This window comes from Cuculus canorus, chromosome 25 (assembly GCF_017976375.1).
Source record: "Cuculus canorus isolate bCucCan1 chromosome 25, bCucCan1.pri, whole genome shotgun sequence".
In the NCBI taxonomy this organism is placed as follows: domain Eukaryota; kingdom Metazoa; phylum Chordata; class Aves; order Cuculiformes; family Cuculidae; genus Cuculus; species Cuculus canorus.
Genome location: NC_071425.1, coordinates 5511341 through 5532810, shown reverse-complemented (window position 1 = coordinate 5532810; position 21470 = coordinate 5511341). Strand labels below are relative to the sequence as shown.

The 21470-nt window shown below is 45.4% G+C and overlaps 1 protein-coding gene across 1 annotated transcript; it reads left to right on the top strand.

Annotated features, from left to right (window-relative positions):
• The first annotated feature begins 12327 nt into the window (after positions 1-12327).
• Positions 12328-21175, top strand: LOC104064536 (T cell receptor delta constant). Its single transcript, XM_054088636.1, is given in 5 exon segments — positions 12328-12617; positions 18436-18711; positions 19063-19125; positions 19710-19829; positions 20542-21175. Coding segments are annotated over 4 exon segments (552 nt in total). The 5' UTR covers positions 12328-12523; the 3' UTR covers position 19829; positions 20542-21175.
• Positions 21176-21470: the final 295 nt, after the last annotated feature.

Below are 21470 nucleotides of genomic sequence, written 5' to 3'. Positions count from 1 at the left end.
TGAATCTTGGTGTGCTCAGGGCTTGTTCTTCCTCCCTGCAGCAGTCACTGGCCAGGCGGTCTTGGAGCAGCTCATCAGGGAAGTGGCTGTGCGAGAGGAAGATGGAGTCACCTTCCAGTGCAGCATGAGTGGGGACAGGATTAGCAGATACTACATGTTCTTGTACCGGCTGGGGCCACGTGGTACTCTGGACTGGATGGTGCCTATGGAAAAGGTTTCCAGAATCATTTTAAGGGCTCAGTGAAGAGCTCCGAGAACAGATTCACACTGCAGATCCAGACAGCAGAGCAAGGGGATCAAGCAGTTTATTACCGTGCTGCTCAGCTCACCCTGGTGAAGCTCTGCAGCAGAGCGGACTGAAAACCAACTGAGAGAGAATACAGATGTGGCAGTGTTTCTTTTTCACAGCCACTTATCAGCCATTGGTGTCAGGCAAGGGCAGGTGCAGGAAGCAGAGCTTTGGTGTGCGTGCAGTGCAAGGTGGTGGAGGGAAGCATCATTCAAGGACTGAGAGTGTTAGTGATGCAGCAGGATGTGTTGTGGGAAGTGCCAAGGGTGAATGGTGAAGTGCAGGTTGGTGTGGGCTCCTCTCCCCCATGGCCCAGTGTTTCCTCTGTGGCTTGGCTGCAGAGCTTTGGGATCTCAGAGCTGCAGTAGGGGAGCTTCCAGGAGTGTAGGAGGGGATGGAGTGAGGCTGTTGGGAAAGAGCAAGTGCAGCTCAATGTGGGTGACTTTGTGGTAGGTAGCTGCTACGATCAGCTGATCAGGAAGAAAAAGTGTCCAAGATATGGTGGGTTGACCTTGGCTGTCCTCCACATGCCCACCAAGCTGTTCTGTCAGCCCCTCTCCTCACCTGGAAAGGGGGAAATAAACGAATGGGAAAAGTTATGCATGGAGGCAAGGAGAGGGAGAGACTCAGCAATGACCATCAGAGGATAACCCCCTCAAGTTGGGTAATAAATAAATTTCATTTATTGCCCCTCTAATCAGAGGAGGATGAAGGAGAACAAATGGTGAATCACCTTCCTGCCCCCCTTTCCTTCTTCCCAGGCCCAGCTTCACTCACGATTTTTCTACCTTGTTCTACGCAGCAGTGCAGGGGGACTGGGAATGGATCCTTTCCCCAGCCTGGAGTCCTTCAGGATTGGACTGCTCCACTGTGGGTTCCCTGTCCTGCAGGAAACAAAGGAATTCCTCCCCGAGTACCCATTGGCAGGAAGGTTCAGCCATTTCCAGGAAAACAGCCTTCATCACACACAGTGGTTACTTGAGAAAGACAAATCTCATCACTCCCAACATCCTCCATTCCCCCAGATTTATTGCTTCCCTGATCGTCACGCAGAACGGAAGATCCCTTTGGGGTTGTCATCAGCTGTAGAGCTGGTGGAGCAACAGGAGAAACAGAGAAGGCCCTGACACTGTGTAAGCCCTGTTCAGCAAGAGCTGAAACATCGATCAACATGGTTTTGGTCACAAAACATCTCAGCTGCCCACATAGACTGCCATGAAGAATGTTAACTCCATCCAAGCAGAGCCAGTGCACCTGCTCTAGTAGGCCCTGTCTGGAGCAGGACAGTTAAAGGAGACCTTTTCCCGAGGTCCATTATAGCCTCCAATGTTGTCCAAGTCTGGGACTAGGGTCAGATCCAGCATACCTAGGCTCCCCTCTGAGGAGGATCTTTGAAAGCAAGAGGGTTTGTCCTGAACCTTTTGACTCAGTGGGTGGTCCTCCCTCAGCCACAATTAGTCAGGATTCTGTAGTTTAGGAAAGCAAACTTCCAGTTGTTTAAGTCTTGAGTCACTAGGACCTCGTGGGAAACTGCCCTCAGAGACAAGAGGAGAGAACAGAGCTTTAAGGTCACTTTCTGAGGAGCACAGGAGTTCTCAATCCCTTGGTGTCAGAAATCAGGAAAGGAAGGCAAGAGATGAACATGGCTGAGTCAAGATCTGCTGGAGAAACCAAAGTGCAAGAAGGAGATGCCCAGCAGTGGAAGCAGGGACAAGAATCCTGGGAAAAGTATAGGGATGCTGCCTATAGGGATGTAGGGATGGGGTCAGGAAGGTGAAGGCGCTGCTGCGGCTGAACTCGGTCTGAGACGCAAATAACAAGGAGGGCTTCTAGAGGTCTTTAATCCAGAAAGTAGAGATAAAAGAAAGTGTAACCCCTGATGAACGCAACCGGTAAACTGTTAATAATGGCCAAGGTACTCAAAAACTCTTTTGCCTCAGTCTTCAGTAGAAATTTCTCTTCCCACACCTCTCGAGTGGATAGACATCAAGGCAGGGAGTGGGGGAACAAAGTCCCTCCCACCTTAATCATAGATTTATAGAATAATTTGGGCTGGAGGGGACCTTAAAGATCACCTAGTTCCAACCCCCTGCCATGGGTGGACATCCCACTGGATCAGGTTGCCCAATAGAAGGTCAAGTTTGAGACTACCTGAGGAACCTAAACATACCCAAGTCTATAGGAGCAGATGAGATATATCCCACAGTCCTAAGGGAATTGGTGGATGGAGTTGTCGAGTTACTTTCCATGATATTTGAAAAGTCACGGCAGTCAGGGGAAGTCCCCGGGTACTAAAAAAAGGGAAACATTTTTAAAGGGGTGGAGAGGAGGACTGTGGGAACCACCAACCTGTCAACATCTCCTCTGTGCCTGGGAAGATCATGGAACTGATCCTCCTAGAAGTGATATTCAGGAACACAGAGGACAGGGAGGTGATTCAGGACAGCCAGCACAGCTTCACCAAGGGCAAATGTAGTCTGAGCTAAATTAGAGTCAGTTTTTCAACTCTAACTCAGGTTTGTCTAACTTCATTTTCTGGAAGTGAACTGCTTGTTTTTCAGAGTTTCTCTCTCACGGTGATTACCCAGGCACCGGGATGCAGAGAGGCCACTGCTTATACTTATTCCTGTGGAAACTCAGGCCATCCTCAAGTTGGTGAAAAACAGGCCATAAATGCAGGGAAGGGCTGACAAGGCAGGTTACCCCAACATGACCAACAGAGTATTCCATCCCATAGAAGTACTCAGTATAAAACTGAGACATCAGAAGGGTCTCACCCTCTTCTGCAATGGCTGACATCCAGTCAGGGCCTCGTCTGTCTGTTTTCTCCAGAACCATACGTTCCTGATTCCAGTTCCTGACCTCAGCTCCCTCCCAGGCATGGAGCCATCTCTTCGTGTCTGCCCTACATTCTTTGTGGTGACGTAGAGTCATCGAGGGTTGGGGTGGAGATACTATCTCATGTATTTGTATCTATTTTATTACTTTCTAATTTTTTTCATTATTCTATTATTATCATCATAATTGCCATTTCATTAAAGCTGTAGTTTATTTCCAACCTGCAAGTCTTTTTCCTCTCATTTTCCCCCTTTCCCTGGGGGTGGAGGGGAAGGGAACTGGGAGTACAACTGCATGGTTTTATCTGCCAAAGTTAGCCCCGTCGGGGCTAAATTGTGACAGCAAAGCTTGCCTGACCAACCTAGTGGCCTTCTATGATTGAATGGCTACATCAGCAGGCAAGGGAAGAGCTACAGAAGTCACATTTCTGGGCTCCTATGAGGCCTTTGACATGGTTCCCTGCAACGTCATTCCCTCTAAATTGGAGAGAGATGGATTTGACAAATGGACCATTGGATGAATAAGGAATTGGCTGGATAGTTGGATCCAGAATGCAGTAGCCCAGTAATCTAACCCTCCCCTGGCATCTTCCTGCCATTCACTTGGGTCCTATCGTTGGTGACCAGAGAGAAGACGTCAGCACCTGTTCTTCCTACTTCCCTTGTGAGGAAGCAGTAAACTGCTGTCAAGTCCCCCCTCAATGCCCTCTTCTCCAGGCTGAACAGACCAAGTGACTTAAGCCACTCCTCCTATCACTTCCCCTCTAGAGCCTTCACCAGCTTTGTGGCCTCCTCTGGACACTCTCCAATAGTTTGATATCCTTTTTATACTGTGGCGCCCAAAACAATACTTGAGGTGGGGCCTCACCAGCGTGGAAAAGAGCGGGACAATCCCCTCCCACTCCTGGCTGGCAGTGCCATGCTTAATGCCCCCTCAGGACAAAATTCACCTTCTTCACTGCCAGAGCACTCTTGGCTCATGGTCAACTTGCCATGACCCAGAACCCCAAGATCCCCTCCCACAGGGCTGCTCTCCAGCCTCTCACAGAATCACAGAATCACAAGGTTGGAAAGGACCCATTGGATCATCGAGTCCAACCATTCCTAACACTCCCTAAACCATGTCCCTAAGTACTTCATCCACCCGTTCCTTAAACACCTCCAGGGAAGGCGACTCGACCCCCTCCCTGGGCAGCTGTTCCAGTGCCCCATGACTCTTACTGTGAAGAATTTTTTTCTGATATCCAACCTGAACCTCCCCTGACGGAGCTTCAGGCCATTCCCTCTTGTCCTGTCCCCTGTCCCTTGGGAGAAGAGCCCAGCTCCCTCCTCTCCACAACCTCCTTTCAGGTAGTTGTAGAGAGTAATAAGGTCTCCCCTCAGCCTCCTCTTCTCCAGGCTAAACAACCCCAGCTCTCTCAGCCGCTCCTCATAAGACTTGTTCTCCAGCCCCCTCACCAGCTTTGTTGCTCTTCTCTGGACACACTCCAGAGCCTCAACATCCTTCTTGTGGTGAGGGGCCCAGAACTGAACACAGTATTCGAGGTGCGGTCTCACCAGTGCTGAGTACAGAGGGAGAATCACCTCCCTGGACCTGCTGGTGACCCCATTTCTGATACAAGCCAAGATGCCATTGGCCTTCTTGGCCACCTGGGCACACTGCTGGCTCATGTTCAGTCGGCTGTCAACCAGCACCCCCAGGTCCTTCTCTTCCGTGCAGCTCTCCAGCCATTCTTCCCCCAGTCTGTAGCGCTGCATAGGGTTGTTGTGCCCCAAGTGCAGGACCCAGCATTTGGCCTTGTTAAACCTCATGCCATTGGTCTCGGCCCAGCAGTCCAGCCTGTTCAGATCCCTTTGCAGAGCCTCCCTACCCTCCAGCAGGTCGACACTTCCTCCCAGCTTAGTGTCATCTGCAAACTTGCTAAGGGTGCACTCGATGCCTTCATCCAGGTCATTGATAAAGACATTGAACAGAGCTGGACCCAGTACTGAGCCCTGAGGAACCCCACTTGTGACTGGCCTCCAGCTGGAGTTAACTCCATTGACCACCACTCTCTGGGCCCGGCCATCCAACCAGTTTTCAACCCAGGAGAGTGTGCGCCTGTCCAGGCCAGAGGCTGACAGTTTCTGCAGCAGAATGCTGTGAGAAACTGTGTCAAAGGCTTTACTGAAGTCCAAGAAGACTCCATCCACAGCCTTTCCCCCATCCAGTAGTTGAGTGATTTTGTCATAGAAGGTGATCAGGTTAGTTTGGCAAGATCTGCCTTTTGTAAACCCATGTTGACTGGGCCTGATCACCCGGTTCTCTTGCGTGTGCTTCATGATAGCACTCAAGATTACCTGTTCCATGACTTTCCCTGGCACTGAGGTGAGACTGACAGGCCTGTAGTTCCCCGGATCCTCTCTGCAACCCTTCTTGTAGATGGGCACAACATCAGCCAGCCTCCAGTCTAGTGGAACTTCCCCAGTCAGCCAGGACCTCTGGAAGATGATGGATAGGGGTTTGGAAAGGACATCCGCCAGTTCCTTCAATACTCTTGGGTTGCCATGTCCCAGGTGCAAAACCTGATACTTTCCCTTGTTAAACTTTGTCTCATTGGTGATTGTCCAGCTCTCCAATTTGTCTAGATCCCTCTGCCGGGCCTCTTTGCCTTTAAGAGTGTCAACAGCTCCCCTCAGTTTCATGTCATCAGTGACCTTGTTTGTTAAGCCTGCGAGTCCTGGTCATTGATGAAGATCTACATAACAGTAGTCAGTTTTATCTGAGAGGAGAGTGGCACTGCACCAGGAACTGCACTGCTGAGACTTGTCATAGAATCATAGAATGATTTGGGTGGAAGGGACCTTAAAGATCCTCTGATTCCAACCCCTCTGCCACAGTCAGGGACACCTCCCACAGGATCAGGTTGCTCCAAGCCCCATCCATCTGGCCTTGAACACATCCAGGGATGGAGCATCCACAACTTCTCTGGGCAACCTCTGCCGGTACCTCCCCACCCTCATCGTGAAGAATTTCTTCCTAATGTCTAATATAAATCTTCCCCCTTCCAATTCAAAGTCATTCCCCCTCATCCCATCACTACAGGCCCTTGTGAAAAATCCCTCCCCAGGTTTTTCGTAGGCCCTCTTCAGGTGCTGGAAGGTCATTAGAAGGATATCCAAGGATATAAACAATTACTTACCTGCGCTCTTGGTTTTGGCTGCTTGTGAACAAACACCCATGTTCTTATTCTGAGGACTTAGGACTTTAGGAAGTGCAGATTTTCATGGAAAATGCAAATGATTCATTTGTTTGTGTGCACGCACGTGCTGCCCTAGGTGTACTGTACAAGAGCTGTAAGTTCATAGGAGGTCAGATATCCCCAGCTTTGCCCCAATTATCACATTCAGCTCTCTGGACGACCTGCTGCGACAGATTAATTGAAGAGCCATTCAGCACAGTGGGCTGCCCGTCAGGCCAGTGTGAAAGGCTATAAATGCAAATGCTTCTTTATTTCTTCTGTTACCACCCTCTTTTCTTGTAGATGTCAACAGCTCATGGACTTTCCCAAGCAGATATGGTAGATAGAGCTGGGTTTAAATCACTACTTTTAGCTGTGCTGTCCAAAGTGAAGGTTGTGACTCACTGTTTGGTCTTAACTATGGTTTCCTAAGGTCACCTACAGTGTCTCCAGGGAATCCATAACTGGAAACATTTCTGTCTTGGAAGAAAGGTCAAATGGGATGGTTCTGTTCACAGCATGTCCTTTAAGAAGAAAAAGTCACCTTCTTGACAGATGTACCCCAGAACCAGCTCTCTTTCCCAATGAAAGCCATGGACACAGCCTCTTGTAAATTTGTGATAAAAATGGGTGGATGTTCTGGAGCTAGGGTCAGAGGGAGCTGTTCCCAAAAAAAGGAAGCTGTGTTATAATAAAAATGGAGAGTTTGGGGAGTAAGTCATGAAGAATTATGCTGGAAAGGCCAGTGTAGTTTCTTCTGAAAGAAGCAAGATAGACCTTTCAGCAAAGGCTGAAGGAATTCAAACACCATATTTGCTCAAACCACCGGCTGGCTCCCCTCCAAAACATATCTTTATCTGCCTAGGGCAATTTTCTGGAGGAAAGGAGGAGTCTTCTCATTTCCTCTGAAGTGGAACTCAAGGAGAGGTCTTTATATTCAGCTCATGAAACAGAGCCTAAACCTCTCCAGCTCATCGCCGGCAGTATTGGAGCGCCTCCTGCGATTGTTTGGAGGGGATGCACAGGAACAGAGAGAAAAAACAAAGGCAGAACTCAACTTTTAAACCAAACAGATCCAAACATGTGGCTTGTCTGCTAAGGCAGGTGTGTTCCTGTGGCCACCCAGAAGGGAAAAGGCTGTTTAACCTCATTTGAGATATCCATGGCGAGCAGGGTGTTGGCTCACTGCCCTGGGAAGACTTGGCAGCAAGTGAAGGGTGTGGGAGAGGCACCTTTATGTACCCAAGCCCATAGCAGGAGGGAGGCTTGCTTTCTTTGCCCTGCCAAGACACTGCAGGTATCACATCAGCCAACTTGATAACTCTCCTGGAGGAGAGGCAATAAGGAGGGAAAACGTTTTGACACAGTAAAGGGAACAGCAGATGAACAAGCCCATGATAACAGTTGAAAATATAGCAGCACTGGTAGGAAAAAGAGTGTTTGAAAATGAGAAATACACCTTTGTGCCTGGGAACAGCAATAATGCAAATACACATACTGAGTAATAGAGCAGAGTACCACACAGACTTGCAACCAGGCTGAACTAACACTGTTAGGATGAGGGGAGATGGCCTCAAGCTATGCCAGGGGAGGTTTAGATTGGATATTAGATAAAACTTCTTTACCAAGAGTGGTGAGGCATTCAAACAAGCTGATCAGGGCTGTGGTGGATACCCCACCCCTGGAGGGGTTAAAAAAAACGTGTGGACTTGGCACTTGGGGACATGGTTTAGTAGGCACGGTGAGATTGGGCTGATGGTTGCACCGAATGAGCTTAGAGGTCTTTTCCAACCTCAATGATTTTACAATTCCATGATTCTCTTTCCTTTAGTGTCTTTGAACTGGATTTGAGGATTCAGAAACTACTCAACAATTCCAGGTAGCCATTAGTGTAAAACATCAAATTAAGAGAAAAATCAAATTAAAAGCCAGCTTTCATCAACCATAACTCAGTGTTTCCCTCCTTCAAGCTCAGCTAAAGACACATTAATAAATCAGAAGTCCAAAGAATGTCCAACTCAGTGGTCAAATAATCCAGTTCACGAGATCAAAGAAACTGAGAAAAAGAAGGTGTGTACAATCAGGAAAAATATTCCCAAGACACTTCTAAAAATATCAAACAAGAAATATTAAAAGTCAAATACCCGTGTAACTAAGCAACTTTAGCACATCGAGGCACACAGAATCCATTAAATCACCAGCAGTAAAACCAAAACAACTTTTGGACAATTCATAAACATGGACTGATTTTTTATTTAGCGTGAAAGTAGGCTTTGAAGACATAAATATTTGAAAGTCCAGAAAGAGTTAGGAAATGTAAAATGAAACTGAGTTAAATTTCATAAGACTGGGGCAGCTGGTCTCCAGATATTCTTTAAAATATAATATTTTACTATAAGTCCCTTGATGATCGTCAAAAGACAAGGCAGTAATCGATTCCTTTAAGTGAGAACAGCTCAAACAGCTCAAAAGGAACGATACTCCTTTTTGTCGAGTATGGCAATATTTTAGTGAGAAGTTAATATTACCCTACCTGCCCCCAAAAGCAATGCTGATAATGTTATTTTTAGTGTAGAGCAACCTTTCTGGCTTTTAGATTGTTTTAGATTGTTCAGAAATAGAACAGTATAGAGGAAGAGGAAAATAAACCGCTGCTCTTCAAAGGACTTGAAAGAGGATTCAGCACGAGGCACTGAAAAAAAGATAATGTTTTTGTACAGCTATCTATCATCGTGGCAACTACGTTTCACAGTGACTGAAAAAGGCTGAACCGCTGTACGCAAACCGTCTCGCTTGCTGACTTCTCTTGAAGGTGGAGCCACAGTATCCTACAGTCTCTTTTTCCCTCAGGCAACTGCGTGCACAGGCATGGATTTGATTCCCAGATCACTCAGACAGCAGAAAGACATCTCTATGCAAGACCAGTTTCCCCAACATTCAACATCAGATCTCGCATCATTTTAAACACCGGATCATCAGCTCCAGTTGAGCAACTGGGGATTCATGTACTGTGTTTAGGTATTTCCATTTAAGCTGAGAATTATATTCTTCTCTTTGTGTCAGAGCACAGAGGAGGTAAGACTTGCTCTCACTTTTCTTGGTAAGAACAAAGATCTTTCTAAATTCGTATCCACCGGAGGCCGGAAACATGAACAACAAGAACAGGAGACTGGAAAGGACACTTCCAACTAGTAACCTTCCAGCTGACAGGCATCAGAACAAGGACTTGGAATCACAGTTGATTCCTTTGTACCTACTATTTATGAGTTTATTCAGGAGCCCCTTGTTCACCATTCTGGCCTTCTGCCACCTTTGCTTGACTTATTGTTTTCTCAAGCTGAACCATTCCTAAGCTTGAAGGAGCTGATCTCTGAAAATCAAGCATCTCTCCTAGACTCTTCCTCTATCCAGGATCGTATCCTATCGGATTCTTCTGGGCAGATCCCTGAAGAGCCTAAATTCTGCTCTCCTGAAGCTGAGGGCTCTGGTCGTGCTTTTTTTATTGCTCCCTGTTCTCTGGATCCTGAGCTCCATGATCACTGCACCCAAGGCTGGTCCTTACTTTCACATCCACCACCAATTCTTCCTTATTTGCAAACCGGAGGTCCAGCCCATCAGTCACTTGTGTCAGGAAGTTTTTATCAGGACACTCCAGAAAACTGCTTGATTGCTTGTCCCTTGCTTTGCTGTCCCACCAGAAGACATTTGGCATGGTTCATGTCCCCAATGAGGACCAGGGCCAGTGAATGTGAGGCTTCTTCCCACCATCTGAAGAAGACCTCATCTACTTCTTTTTCCCAATCGGAGGATCTGCAGTAGCCACCCAGATCAGTTTCACCGACGCTGATCTGCCCTCATCCATATGCTGTTGGCTGACTCGTGGTACATCACAAAGCAGAGCTCCATGCGTTCCAGCTGTTCTCTCACAGACAGGGCAATTCCTCCTTTTCACCTTCCCAGCTCATCTTTCCTAACAGCTGTGTTCTATCCACTCCTGTACTCCTGGAAGTTCTCCCACCACATCTCTGTGATCCCACAGCTCTGCAACCAGGCCGTGGATCAAAAAATGGGCCATGGTGGAGAGGAGCCCAGGCACCATGCACCAACCTGCGCTTCACCAAGCATCTCAGTCCTAGGAGCAACCAGCAAATCTGTGAGCTATCCCACATGTGTTATCAGTGAGATCATAGCCCTTCAAATACAAGCAGAGCCCTAATTGCTCTTGTTTGCCCCCATAGGTTTGTGCCCAGGCACTTTAAAGAGGCACCCACGCATGCTAATTGCCCAGAAACTATATGAGGGCTTTCTTTTCCCCCAGAAATACTTGCTGATTTATGTACAGACAATTGAAGTGCACAACTTACAGCTCTTTTTTTTAATTATGAAGTCTTTCCTGTTCATATCACTTCTCATATTTTGAAGCAACCCTTCCCACCACTTTCTTACCTGATTGTTGATCATCCTCTTCCTCCTCTGTTGTTCCTACTTTAAAGTTCTTCTGGTTTGCCAGCCTGTTGGCAAAGGTGTTTTTGTCTTCTTCAGTCAGGTGGATCCCATCTCTTCCAAATGGCCTTCAATCCTCAAAAAGGGTCCCGTGGTCACCAAGTCCCTTTTGCAAATGCCAGCTGTGCAACCTACTGTTGACCAGCAGGATCCATCCACTCCTCCTTCTCACCAGCAGGGTCAAAGAGAAACCCACGTGGGCCCACATGCTCCTGACCGTCACCCCCAGAGGCAGCTGGCTGCTTTCCAGGTCTGCTCTGGTGGTCATTAATACCCACATGGAAGAGCAGCAATGGGAAATTTTCTGTCGTGGTAATAAGGTTTACAAGTCTTTTAATGATGTCCACAATCCAAATCCATGCAAAGGAGCAAACTTCCCTAGGCAGCAGGTCCAGCTGTCAGAGAAGACTTCTGTTCCTTTCAGCAGAGGGCCATCCGTTACTAGCACACGCCACTTTTTCTGGTGAAGCTCGTGGTCAATGGTCCCCGGCACCTTGTTTGACAGAACTCCCAGCTCCTCATTGTATAGTTGCAAATCTTAAGATGAAGCACGAGCCTTCCTCTTGGTGCCAGGGGTCACAAGCTCCCAGCCTTTGACATCATGGGAACCTCCATTTCCCATCCTGATGAGCAGACTCAGCCCGCCTCTCCTTTGTTAGAAAAAGGATGAGTGGGCTCTTGAAGATGAAGGGTCTCAGGGATTGAGTCCATCTCTCCCCACCAAGGTCCAGATGGTGCTAGTGATGCAGAAATTGATCCTCACGAAGGATTTGATCAGTCTGAAACATCTCCTTTACTCTAGTAGTTGCTTCCATGGGCACAGTTCCTCTGCCCAACAAAGAAAATTTGTTTTGCTTATTTTTTTTTCTTATTATAACAGCTTAAAGACTGTATAAGGCACAAAAAGACCCCCAGACACCAACTATAAGAGCCCAAATGAGGCATGTTCCTCATGCTCCTGAGCACTAAAACCAAATTTGAGGTGAAAAAGTAGACAACTTCCTGCAGCCTAGAAGATCTTTCAGAAATGCTTTGACATAACACTAAACCCTGACATTGTTTTCCTGCTTTCTTTCCAGCTTAACTCCACAAGTCTTTTCAGAGGTGCCCTGTGATCCGCAAGTTTTTGCTTATAATTTAACATTATTGCTATTATTTTAAGCCCTTCTTTGAAAGCCATGTTTCTTCATGTGGTATCTTGGGTCAGAAACCACTCAAGATGTCATGTGACTGCCTGTGGAATCCAAAATGCAGTGTGGTGCCAAAGAAGGAAGCAACAGTTTTTGTGCTGAACTGTATCACTGTGTTTGGGGGCTGGAGCACCACGATGGTAAAAACACTGTAGGGTCCTGTACAAAAACCTGAAGATGGCAAAAAGGCAAGATATTCTGGGGAAGAAAGGAGGTAGGTGACTGAAATGATTAAATAGACAAATATAACACTCTTTTTATGTTTCTCTTTATCCTAGAAATACAGAACTCACAAGGTTTCTAAAAGAGAGAAGAAAGGGAGAATTCAGCTATTAATAATCACTGGACTATTCAATGCTTGTTTTTTGCTTTTCAGTTTTGGAAGAAAATATGGCTCTGGTCATGCTCATGGATTGCATTTATGGATAATTAGGACAAATCCCTGGCTTTTCACCTCCTATTTTTACAACACTTTGCAATATCATGAGGACAGAGCTATTTTTCTGAATGCGTGTCAGCAACGTGGGAACGGATAAGCTGATATTTGGAAGAGGGACCACTCTCATAGTTGAACCAAGTAAGTACCATTATTTTATTTCTAAAAATTGCATTAAAATTAAGGTGGGGGAGGAGAAAGGAATCTAATGGTTTGGGTTCACTGTAAGAATTTGCTGCTGCAATAATCCCTGGAGTGCAGACTCTCCAGGTAGGGATTAAGATGGATCCTCAGCTTGTATCTGCATAGGAAGGCTGTGCAGGAGCAACTGGGCTGCTTCTATATGTCACCATTTCTCCATGATCCCCAGTGTCAGAAGTCACTACCTGAGTTTAACATCGTTTGTTCCCAGTCTGGATAGCATTTCTGGCCCAAATTTCCTGTGGAGTGCCCTGTCCTCCAGTGGATTTTCACTGCCATATTCTGGGCAGGAATGCACAGCTCAGTGAATTCTCTCAGGTGGAGAGAAGTTTGGAGACTGATCTTTAGCTCTCTCAGACAAGGAGTTAGTTTTTGACACTGGCACCGCACTCATAGTGTCACCAGGTGGGTAATTCCACTGGCATGGAGACAGAGGAGGAAGGAGGTTAACTACCCTGGGATTGAATTTTCACAACTGCCTCCTATCCCAGACCAGTTGGAATGACTGAAAACTGTCTCCCAAGCTGCAGAGGCTTTGGAAATACAGGTGTAGGATTACAACAAGCCTCAGTTCTTATTATCTTTCCTTGGAATTTCATGATGTACGAAAAAAGGTGGATGTTACCCCAAGCTTTTCTGCGGGAGTGTGAGTGCTGGGGCAGCAGGGAATTTGTTAGGTTGGTCCTTGTTATCCTAAACATCCAGGTGCGTCCCTTAAGGCTTGTAACAATGCTTTCAGAGGTCTATATGTCTCTAAAGTGCTGCAAAATTGGCCTGTGTAGTTTTACGTACCAAACCCATCTCAATTTCATTCCAGAAGGGCACAGAACTCCCTTAGGTGCTGCCTGATATCTGTCCAGGTCTGTAGGGTAACTTGCATGGGAATAAATGTCTATTGTGGAACAATTTAAGTACACTTCCAGTTCCAAAGGGGCAAAGGAAGACAAAGTTATCATTCTGAAGAAAGATCTGTTTTTTCCAGCCAGCAAATCTGCAGTTGTAAATGTAGGACCAGAAGAAACTGCCAGATTCCATTGTTTTAACATCAGTCCACATTGATTTGGAGATGAAATTTGTCAAAAAAAAAAGAAAAAAAAGAGGTAAAATATCCCATAGAGAACAGCAGAATTTGTCAAGAAAAAACAACCACCAGAACACAGTCTGAGAGCTGGCAGGGAGAAGATATTGCTGTTTCAGACATGTGCATAAATGTTGGTTTGACATTCTTATTTCTTACAGAAGGGGGTTATACATCTGTCTTAAAACGTTTAGCATGTTGCTGATAGGAGAAGATATGTTTCCCATCAGATGAAGATAACCCTGACTGCCACAAGGAATTCCTGGTTTAAGGAAGCTTTTACAGGACATCAGTCCAATTTCTAAACCATCTTCACTGAGTTTTGCCCAACGTGGGTTACAGAGCAATGCATTTCACAGAAGAAAGCTATGAACCATTAATTCTCCTCTGCCTGAAATGCTTTAAATCTTTCTTTCTCTGGTTTTCCTGCCTGTCCATCTCTGACTTCCTTATTCAGAATTACATGAAACCTGAATTGAGTGAGGTTTAATTGCTGTTCAGTGGTTTCATAGACTCATAGAATCACCAGGTTGGAAAGGACCCACTGGATCTTTGAGTCCAACCATTCCTAACAACCCCTAAACCATTGCCCCTCAGCACCTCATCCACCCATCCCTTAAACACCTTCAGGGAAGGTGACTCAACCACATTCCTGGGCAGCTGTTCCAGTGCCCAATGACCCTTTCTGTGAAAATCTTTTTCCTGATGTCAAGCCTGAAATTTCTCCTTTTCTAGCTAAGGATGCAATGACATTTTCAAAGCTGTACAAAGTCTTTAGGATTATGTGGATGATAATGGTTATTATTATATGGCATCTAAGCCATTTGGTGTCTGTTGAAATACTTCCTAAATTGAACCCAAAATTTTCCGAATTTTAACAACTTCACCTCTTTGTTGCTAAATTTGGATTTGTTTAGGAGACACTAATGTGCATTTTAAAATGCTGAGAACAGACAAACTCTATTACCCGGGCATTTTAAGAATCCCCAAATTCAAAATGACATAGAAAAAGACATGTTAGCAGTCGCTGTAGGATAATTAGAAAACATTCACTTGAGAGCTCAGTTCAGGACAGATAAGGGTTTGTTTTGGTTTGATTTTTATTCAAGATAAAACTTTCAATAAGAACACTAAGGCCTATAACATTATGAAACACATAACTCTTCCTGTGCCTTTGTAAGATTAGACGGAAGGACTGCTGATAAAATGCCACTGCCAGAGTGCAATACCAAAAATGCCTCCCAAAGCAAGCAGTGGGAGGAATGCAGGGCTGTGTTTTTGTGTAATACAAAATTGCAGGACTCAGTGAAGGCTCCTGGGGTCTAACAAAGAGATAGTTCTGCTTTCTGAGCACCAGTTGCATGATTTACATTTGTTCTTGCTGAAGATCTTACCCAGTGAGTTGTGCAGAGAAGCAGCTGATTGCCACTGCACCGACTGTTTGGAAACACAGGAGATCAGGAAATATGCAAAGCCTTTAAAGATCTTCTCAGATAACACAGAATGCATAGGACTGACAGGCTCTGGCAAACTCATGGTGCAACACCTGGAGGGGAAATGTATGCAGGAGGAATAGCAAAACGAACTTTTTTTGATTTACGCCTTTTAACTGTGGGTTACGGCTGCTCTAATCTTTGGGAAAGGAACCGAACTGACCGTGGAGCCAAGTAAGTGTTATTTCTGCATTAACTTTTTCTAAGTTGCTAAAGTGTTATATTCATTAACTTTTTCTGAGTTGCTATTTTTTTTGATTTAAACTCCCACCGCCCTCCCCCCACCCCCCAGCCTTTTCTTTCTTCTAAACTTCAGGCAACGACTCCTCCTCAATTTAAAGTCACTAATTAGACTTTATGCTTTCTACATGTAATGTTTTTCTACGCAGTCAGTTTAAGTGTTAAAATCCATGCTGATCCCATTTCTTGGGGGTTACCAAAGAATTTGGGCTCCACAAGGGTAAATCCTGTGTGTTCCCATGCTGAATGTCTTTGGGAACTTACATCTGTCCATTTGCTCAGGCATCTTAACAAACTTTTCATAGTAGTTGTTAGGTTTTAAAGTTGTGCTGGGAGAGTTTAAAGGGAAATAATGGTTTTTGGAGGTTGACATTTAAGTTCCTGAGACTTTCTATTCTGTCAGGGTTAGGAATAGAACACTGAGAGGAAAGCAGGAAAATGTATAAAAGCACGAAGCTTGTGAAGGGGCTGGAGAACAAGTCTTATGAGGAGCGGCTGAGGGACGTGGGGTTGTTCAGCCTGGAGAAGAGGAGGCTGAGGGGAGACCTTATTGCTCTCTACAACTGCCTGAAAGGAGGTTGTGGAGAGGAGGGAGCTGGGCTCTTCTCCCAAGGGACAGGGGACAGGACAAGGGGGAATGGCCTCAAGCTGCGCCAGGGGAGGGTCAGGCTGGATATCAGGAAAAAATTTTTCATGGAAAGGGTCATCAAGCACTGGAACAGCTGCCCAGGGAGGGGGTCGAGTCGCCTTCCCTGGAGGTGTTTAAGGGATGGGTGGATGATGTGCTGAGGGGCATTGTTTAGGGAGTGTTAGGAATGGTTGGACTCCATGACCCAGTGGGTCCCTTCCAACCTGGTGATTCTATGATTCTATGAAATTCAATCTTATGCAACATTTTTGTACCAGTTTAATCTCACTGAATTGCTCAGAGTTTGGGTTAAACACAGTAAGTCAAATGAATTCAGTGAATGATACATTCCTGTTAGGGATTTGTTTGCTGTAGGTGTTTAGAAGCATGGAATTGTGTCTATTTTATCAGTGGAGACGACTCATAAAATTAAGGCAGAATATTTCTTGGCTTTCATCTCTATTCCTTAGTACTGGAGTATGAGTGGTGGGGAAAGAGAGTGAAATCAGAGCTCCCTGATCGAACACTGAAAAATACTGTGTGGTGAACAAAATGTTAGACCTGAGGGATCCCAGCCAGACTGCAAGGCAGATGCCATGCAAAATTTGAACCCCAATTAGGGGTTCTCCCATTAGCAAAGAGACCCACAAGGCTGCTCCTGTTGAATTGGACATGTAAATCTTTTTTTGATACACCTGAGAGCCTTTCATAAGCTGAGCCCTTTTTGGCAAGGAGGCAGGTGGGATGACTCTCTTTGGTTTCATGCTTTTGTTATAATTTATGTTGCTAATCTTGTCCTGACATTGGTGTGTGGGACTCTCCTCATTTCTCCACCTACGACCTGAGATCAAAGATATGTTATTTTAAAAACAAAGATGATATCATAATGATTGGTGGGCTACTACATTCTTTTGAGACCAACCATTTCCTTAGAAGAGCTTTAAGTTGAAGCAGTCTGATTGCATTACCTGTCTGTCTCATCAGAAATTCCCAGGGAAGGCTGCAGCTCTGTCATTGATATTCAGACTTTTGCAGTGGTCAAGCCTTTGTCATTCATATGTGTTGCTTGGAATGGGGAATTCAACTCCTAAATTCTTTCAAAACTGAAAAAATGCATCTAAAAGTTTCCAAATAACTCTGTCAAAAGGTGCCTGAGAGAGCAGGGATCCCAAATCCTGTGGAAACTTGTCAGCATCTTTTAAGTGCTTTGCAAATTCCACTTCTAGGGCAGGTTTTTCATACCTCCCTGTCTGCTGGAATCTTGAGGCTAAAGGACACCCTGGGTGGGTATTATCTTAATCTAAGGGAAATTGTAAGAAGGGATCTCCATGGTCATCAAGTTCACAGGCCTCGGGTTGTCCTTACCTTCAAATTAGTTTGTTATACAAATGCCGAATCCCGTTTCTAACCGCCCCTGGACCTGTGGGACCAACAGTATGGCCCAGCACATGGATGAGGCAGATCACACTTTTTGGAACAGGCACAAGAATTTGTACCAATCTGATTCTCTTTTATTGTCTCTAGACTGGATTAGAATGTTTTACACAGTGTGCAGTGTCCAGTGGGGAAAACCTCCCCCACTTGTAAGTTCTTGGCCTTATCAGAAAGTCCTGGAGAAGTGGAGGTATGCAATTCACAGACTGCTGATTGCTTCTCTCCTGCTTTCCCACCTTACAGACCAAAATCCTTCTTGTGTCTGATCATTTGTTGTTGAAAACATCAGCCTTGTCCCCTCGCCAGGTGCAGTGCTTCGTTTCTGCAAGTCACCTAATTGATTGGAGAAACGTTGCACAACAGGGAAGCAATAAAATGACTTCTCTCTGCCCTGCCACTCCTGATCTGGTTGGAGCTTTTAGCCACATCAGAAGGAGATTTTGAGGAATGGAGGGTGAGCAAAGGGAAAACAGTTTTTCCTTCATGCCTGATGAACGTGCAAGGCAGTCCTTGATAGAAGTCTTTAGAAGATAAATTGTTGAGAAAGCAGAATAATTTGACTCTTGTAGTGACCAGCATAACAGTTATCTTCTCATTTCTGGGTCCATTATTAATAAAATAAAGGTTTCACACATAGGCACGAGTATTGGCAAAAGGAAGCTTAGAACCCTGTGAAATTAAAGCTCCTATAAAAAAAACTACTCTCACACGCCCTTTCTGTCTTTGATCTGGGCTTTTGGAAGCAGCAGCCGAAATAATGACCCAAAAAAGGGCAGTTGGCCATTAGTAACGGTAGGAATTTGTCACAGCTGGAGTATAAAGGAACTTTAGACGACAGCATTCAGGCAAGCTTGCAATAAAATCATGTTGGACTTTGCTTTTCAGGACATCAAAATAATTCTGTCCCAGACTTAATGGTGATGAAATCAAAGAAACCAAGTGGCATTGAGAAAGCAGCCTGTTTGGCGAGGAATTTCTATACAAAGAACATCAGCTTGGAGATGTCCTCTGAGGCAGTCGTGTATGAACCGAGTACACCGTTTCTGACATCAGACGGGTCATATGATGCCATCAAGGTAGTCAACGTGACAAAGGGCGCAGAGGTATCCTGCAAGGCCAGACTCAATGGTGACCTCGTTACAGCTGACCAAACCGAGTCAGGTACGAGTTTGTGGTACAGCTACGACGTGTTTCTGGAGGTGATGTCTTCCAGCACTTGCTGTTCCTCAAGCTGGCAGGCATTGCCCTGGGTAATCATAGAAATGGGAAAGGCACTTGGTACTTAAGCAGATAGAGCTGAAAGGTGTTTAAAAACATCTAAAATAAATGCTCTTAAGTGTTTAACAACTTGGAGTTTCTTTTTTTTTCTCCTCCTCACGTTAATGTTAGAATTAGTGACCAGTAATCTGAGCCTCAAACTGCGCTGCCGACCTGGGCCTGTGGGAAGGGGCATATCTGGTTAATCCTTCTTAAAATGTGGATTATAAATGCCTTTTCTTTATTACACTATAGAAAATGAGGCTGAAGAACCTGAAATAGAGAAAGTCTGCAACACCACTGACACCTCTGAAGCAGGTCAGTGATCCAAACAGGCTGTGAAGGTACCTTGCTGTGCTGGGGATAAATGCATGGAAATGTGTTTTCTCAAGGATAGAGGAATCAGAATACAACATATTCATCAAACGCAGCCTGCTTTTTCATCACAGGTAGTTCAATAAGAGACAAGCAACAGGAAGCAAAACCCAGTCCAGACAGACATCCTCCTCCCCTGTTGTTGGCATGTTTCTTTACTCTCTGTTCCTTTGCTGCTGTTCCTTTCCCTGAAACCATTACCTCTGAAAAGCTGAAAGAGGGGAGGTTGAGATGAGATCTTAGGAAGAAAGTTTCTCCTGTGAGGGTGGTGAGGCCCTGGCCCAGGTTGCCCCGAGCAGTGGTGGCTGCCCCATCCCTGGAGGTGTTCAAGGCCAGGTTGGATGGGGCTTGGAGCAACCGGATCCAGTGGGAGGTGTCCCTACCCATGGTAGGAGGGTGGAAATGGCTAATCTTTAAGGTGCCTTCTGACCCAAACCTTTCTGTGATTCTGTTTTTAACCCTTTCTGCCACTATTGCAATGTCAAGTTCTAGACCATGTTCTCTCCCATCTTTTCTCTGTCACAAAGCAGATACCAAAGTGGAGAAGGCAAACATGTTGTCCATGGCTGTGTTGGGTTTAAGGGTCCTGCTGGCAAAAAGCATCGCCTTTAACACCCTCATGAGTGTCAAGCTGTTTCTTTTCTGAGGTAAGGAAGCACATAGCTTGATCTGTAGAAATACTGGAAACACATGCCAAGAATCACCGCCTCTCGTTCTGTACTTCTCTAACCCCACAGGCAGTGGTACCTGATCATCTGATCCCAATTCCTTTAAAGAAATCCTGTGGGTTTCTGGGGGAAAACTCAACAACCACGATAAAAATAAACACTCTTCCAAAATAAAAACCCAAAGAACTGAACTGTTCCCCCCAAACTTCAACCACAGAAAGAACAGTCCCTCACTGTACCCAAAGCCAAGTTCTTAGTGGCTGGTGCCCACTTTTTCTTTGTAGCAAACGTGCTTTGCCAGACCAGGCGTTACCAGGAGGGCCTAAGAGAGATTGCATTGACTGCTGTAAGTGGGAGAGCATAAAGCCTGGAGAAGGCCAGGCTGGATGAGGCTATGAGAAACGTGATCCAGTGGGAGTGTCCCTGCCCATGGCAGGGGGTGGAACTGGATGAGCTTTGAGGTCCCTTCCAACCCAAACCATACCTTGATTCTATGAAAACACATACACGTGAAGCAGTTGCAGGAAATAGAAGAGGGGGAGGGTTTTTAAATGACAGTATCCCAAGAGGCACAAAAAAGAGTCCAGCCTAAGTTCTGTAAGTCTACCTGTCTTGATCTGACAGCTATCAAACAGTGGCACATAGGTACAATTGCATTAAATGTAGTTTAAACCACACTTTGCTTTTCCAGAGAGCGGGAAAGCGAGGCAACAGCGAACTGAGAGCAGCAGGAGAGAGCGTGAGCCAGCAGCAAGAGGTGTCAAACAGCCAGCATCAAATCTTCTGACAACAACCAGAAGGCAACACAGCACCTTCCCCTTCAGGCTTTTTATCCTTTTGAATCCTGCCTGGTTGGTTTATTTAGTTTTAAGAGTTGCAACTGCTTTCGCTCTTTCCTTTTTTTCTGTGAATGGAGGACACTATAATTTCCTTATTCCCCTGCTGAGTAGAAATTGGTGTTCCCACTCTTCCCCTTTTTGCATAGAAGCATCCAACCTGCTCCAATGGTTTGAAAAACTCCAGTCCTCATCATCAATATAAGACCATTTTAAACCTCCTTTTACAAGCACATTGCATGATGTATTACTGCTGAGACAATTCAGGCACATCTGATTATATTTAGAGCTTTAATGTTATTTAGATAGCTTTAAACCAAATAATTTTGTGGTGTAGAGGAGATCTGTGTTGGAGTTGGAGTCATTCAGTTCAACCAGGTAATGTTCAGGCATAGAGGCATTCATTTATGAAACCTGTATTTCTTCTGTATGGCCCCTGCATTTTAGGTTGTTGTAGTAGTGACCATAATAAAATTTGCTAAGATGAAATTCTGTGCTTTGTTCTGTACTTTTTCTTCTGAATTCAGGATGTAGATTGTTGAACTCCAGCTGCCTTCCTGCAATTAGAAATTCAACTTTGCTCTCCTAGATTTCCTGTTGGCTGAGTTTGCCTTTCCTAGACTTTGAGCAGGGAAGGTGAGATTCTCCTTGGCACCTTGAAAATCTTCAGCAAGGCTATGAATTCTAGCCTGGGGGGTTCAGGTGAGGTCCGGTCTTTCTGAGAACTTTGAAGACACCCCAGTAAGACATTTTGCATCATAGCACAGAGAGACACATGTCTCAA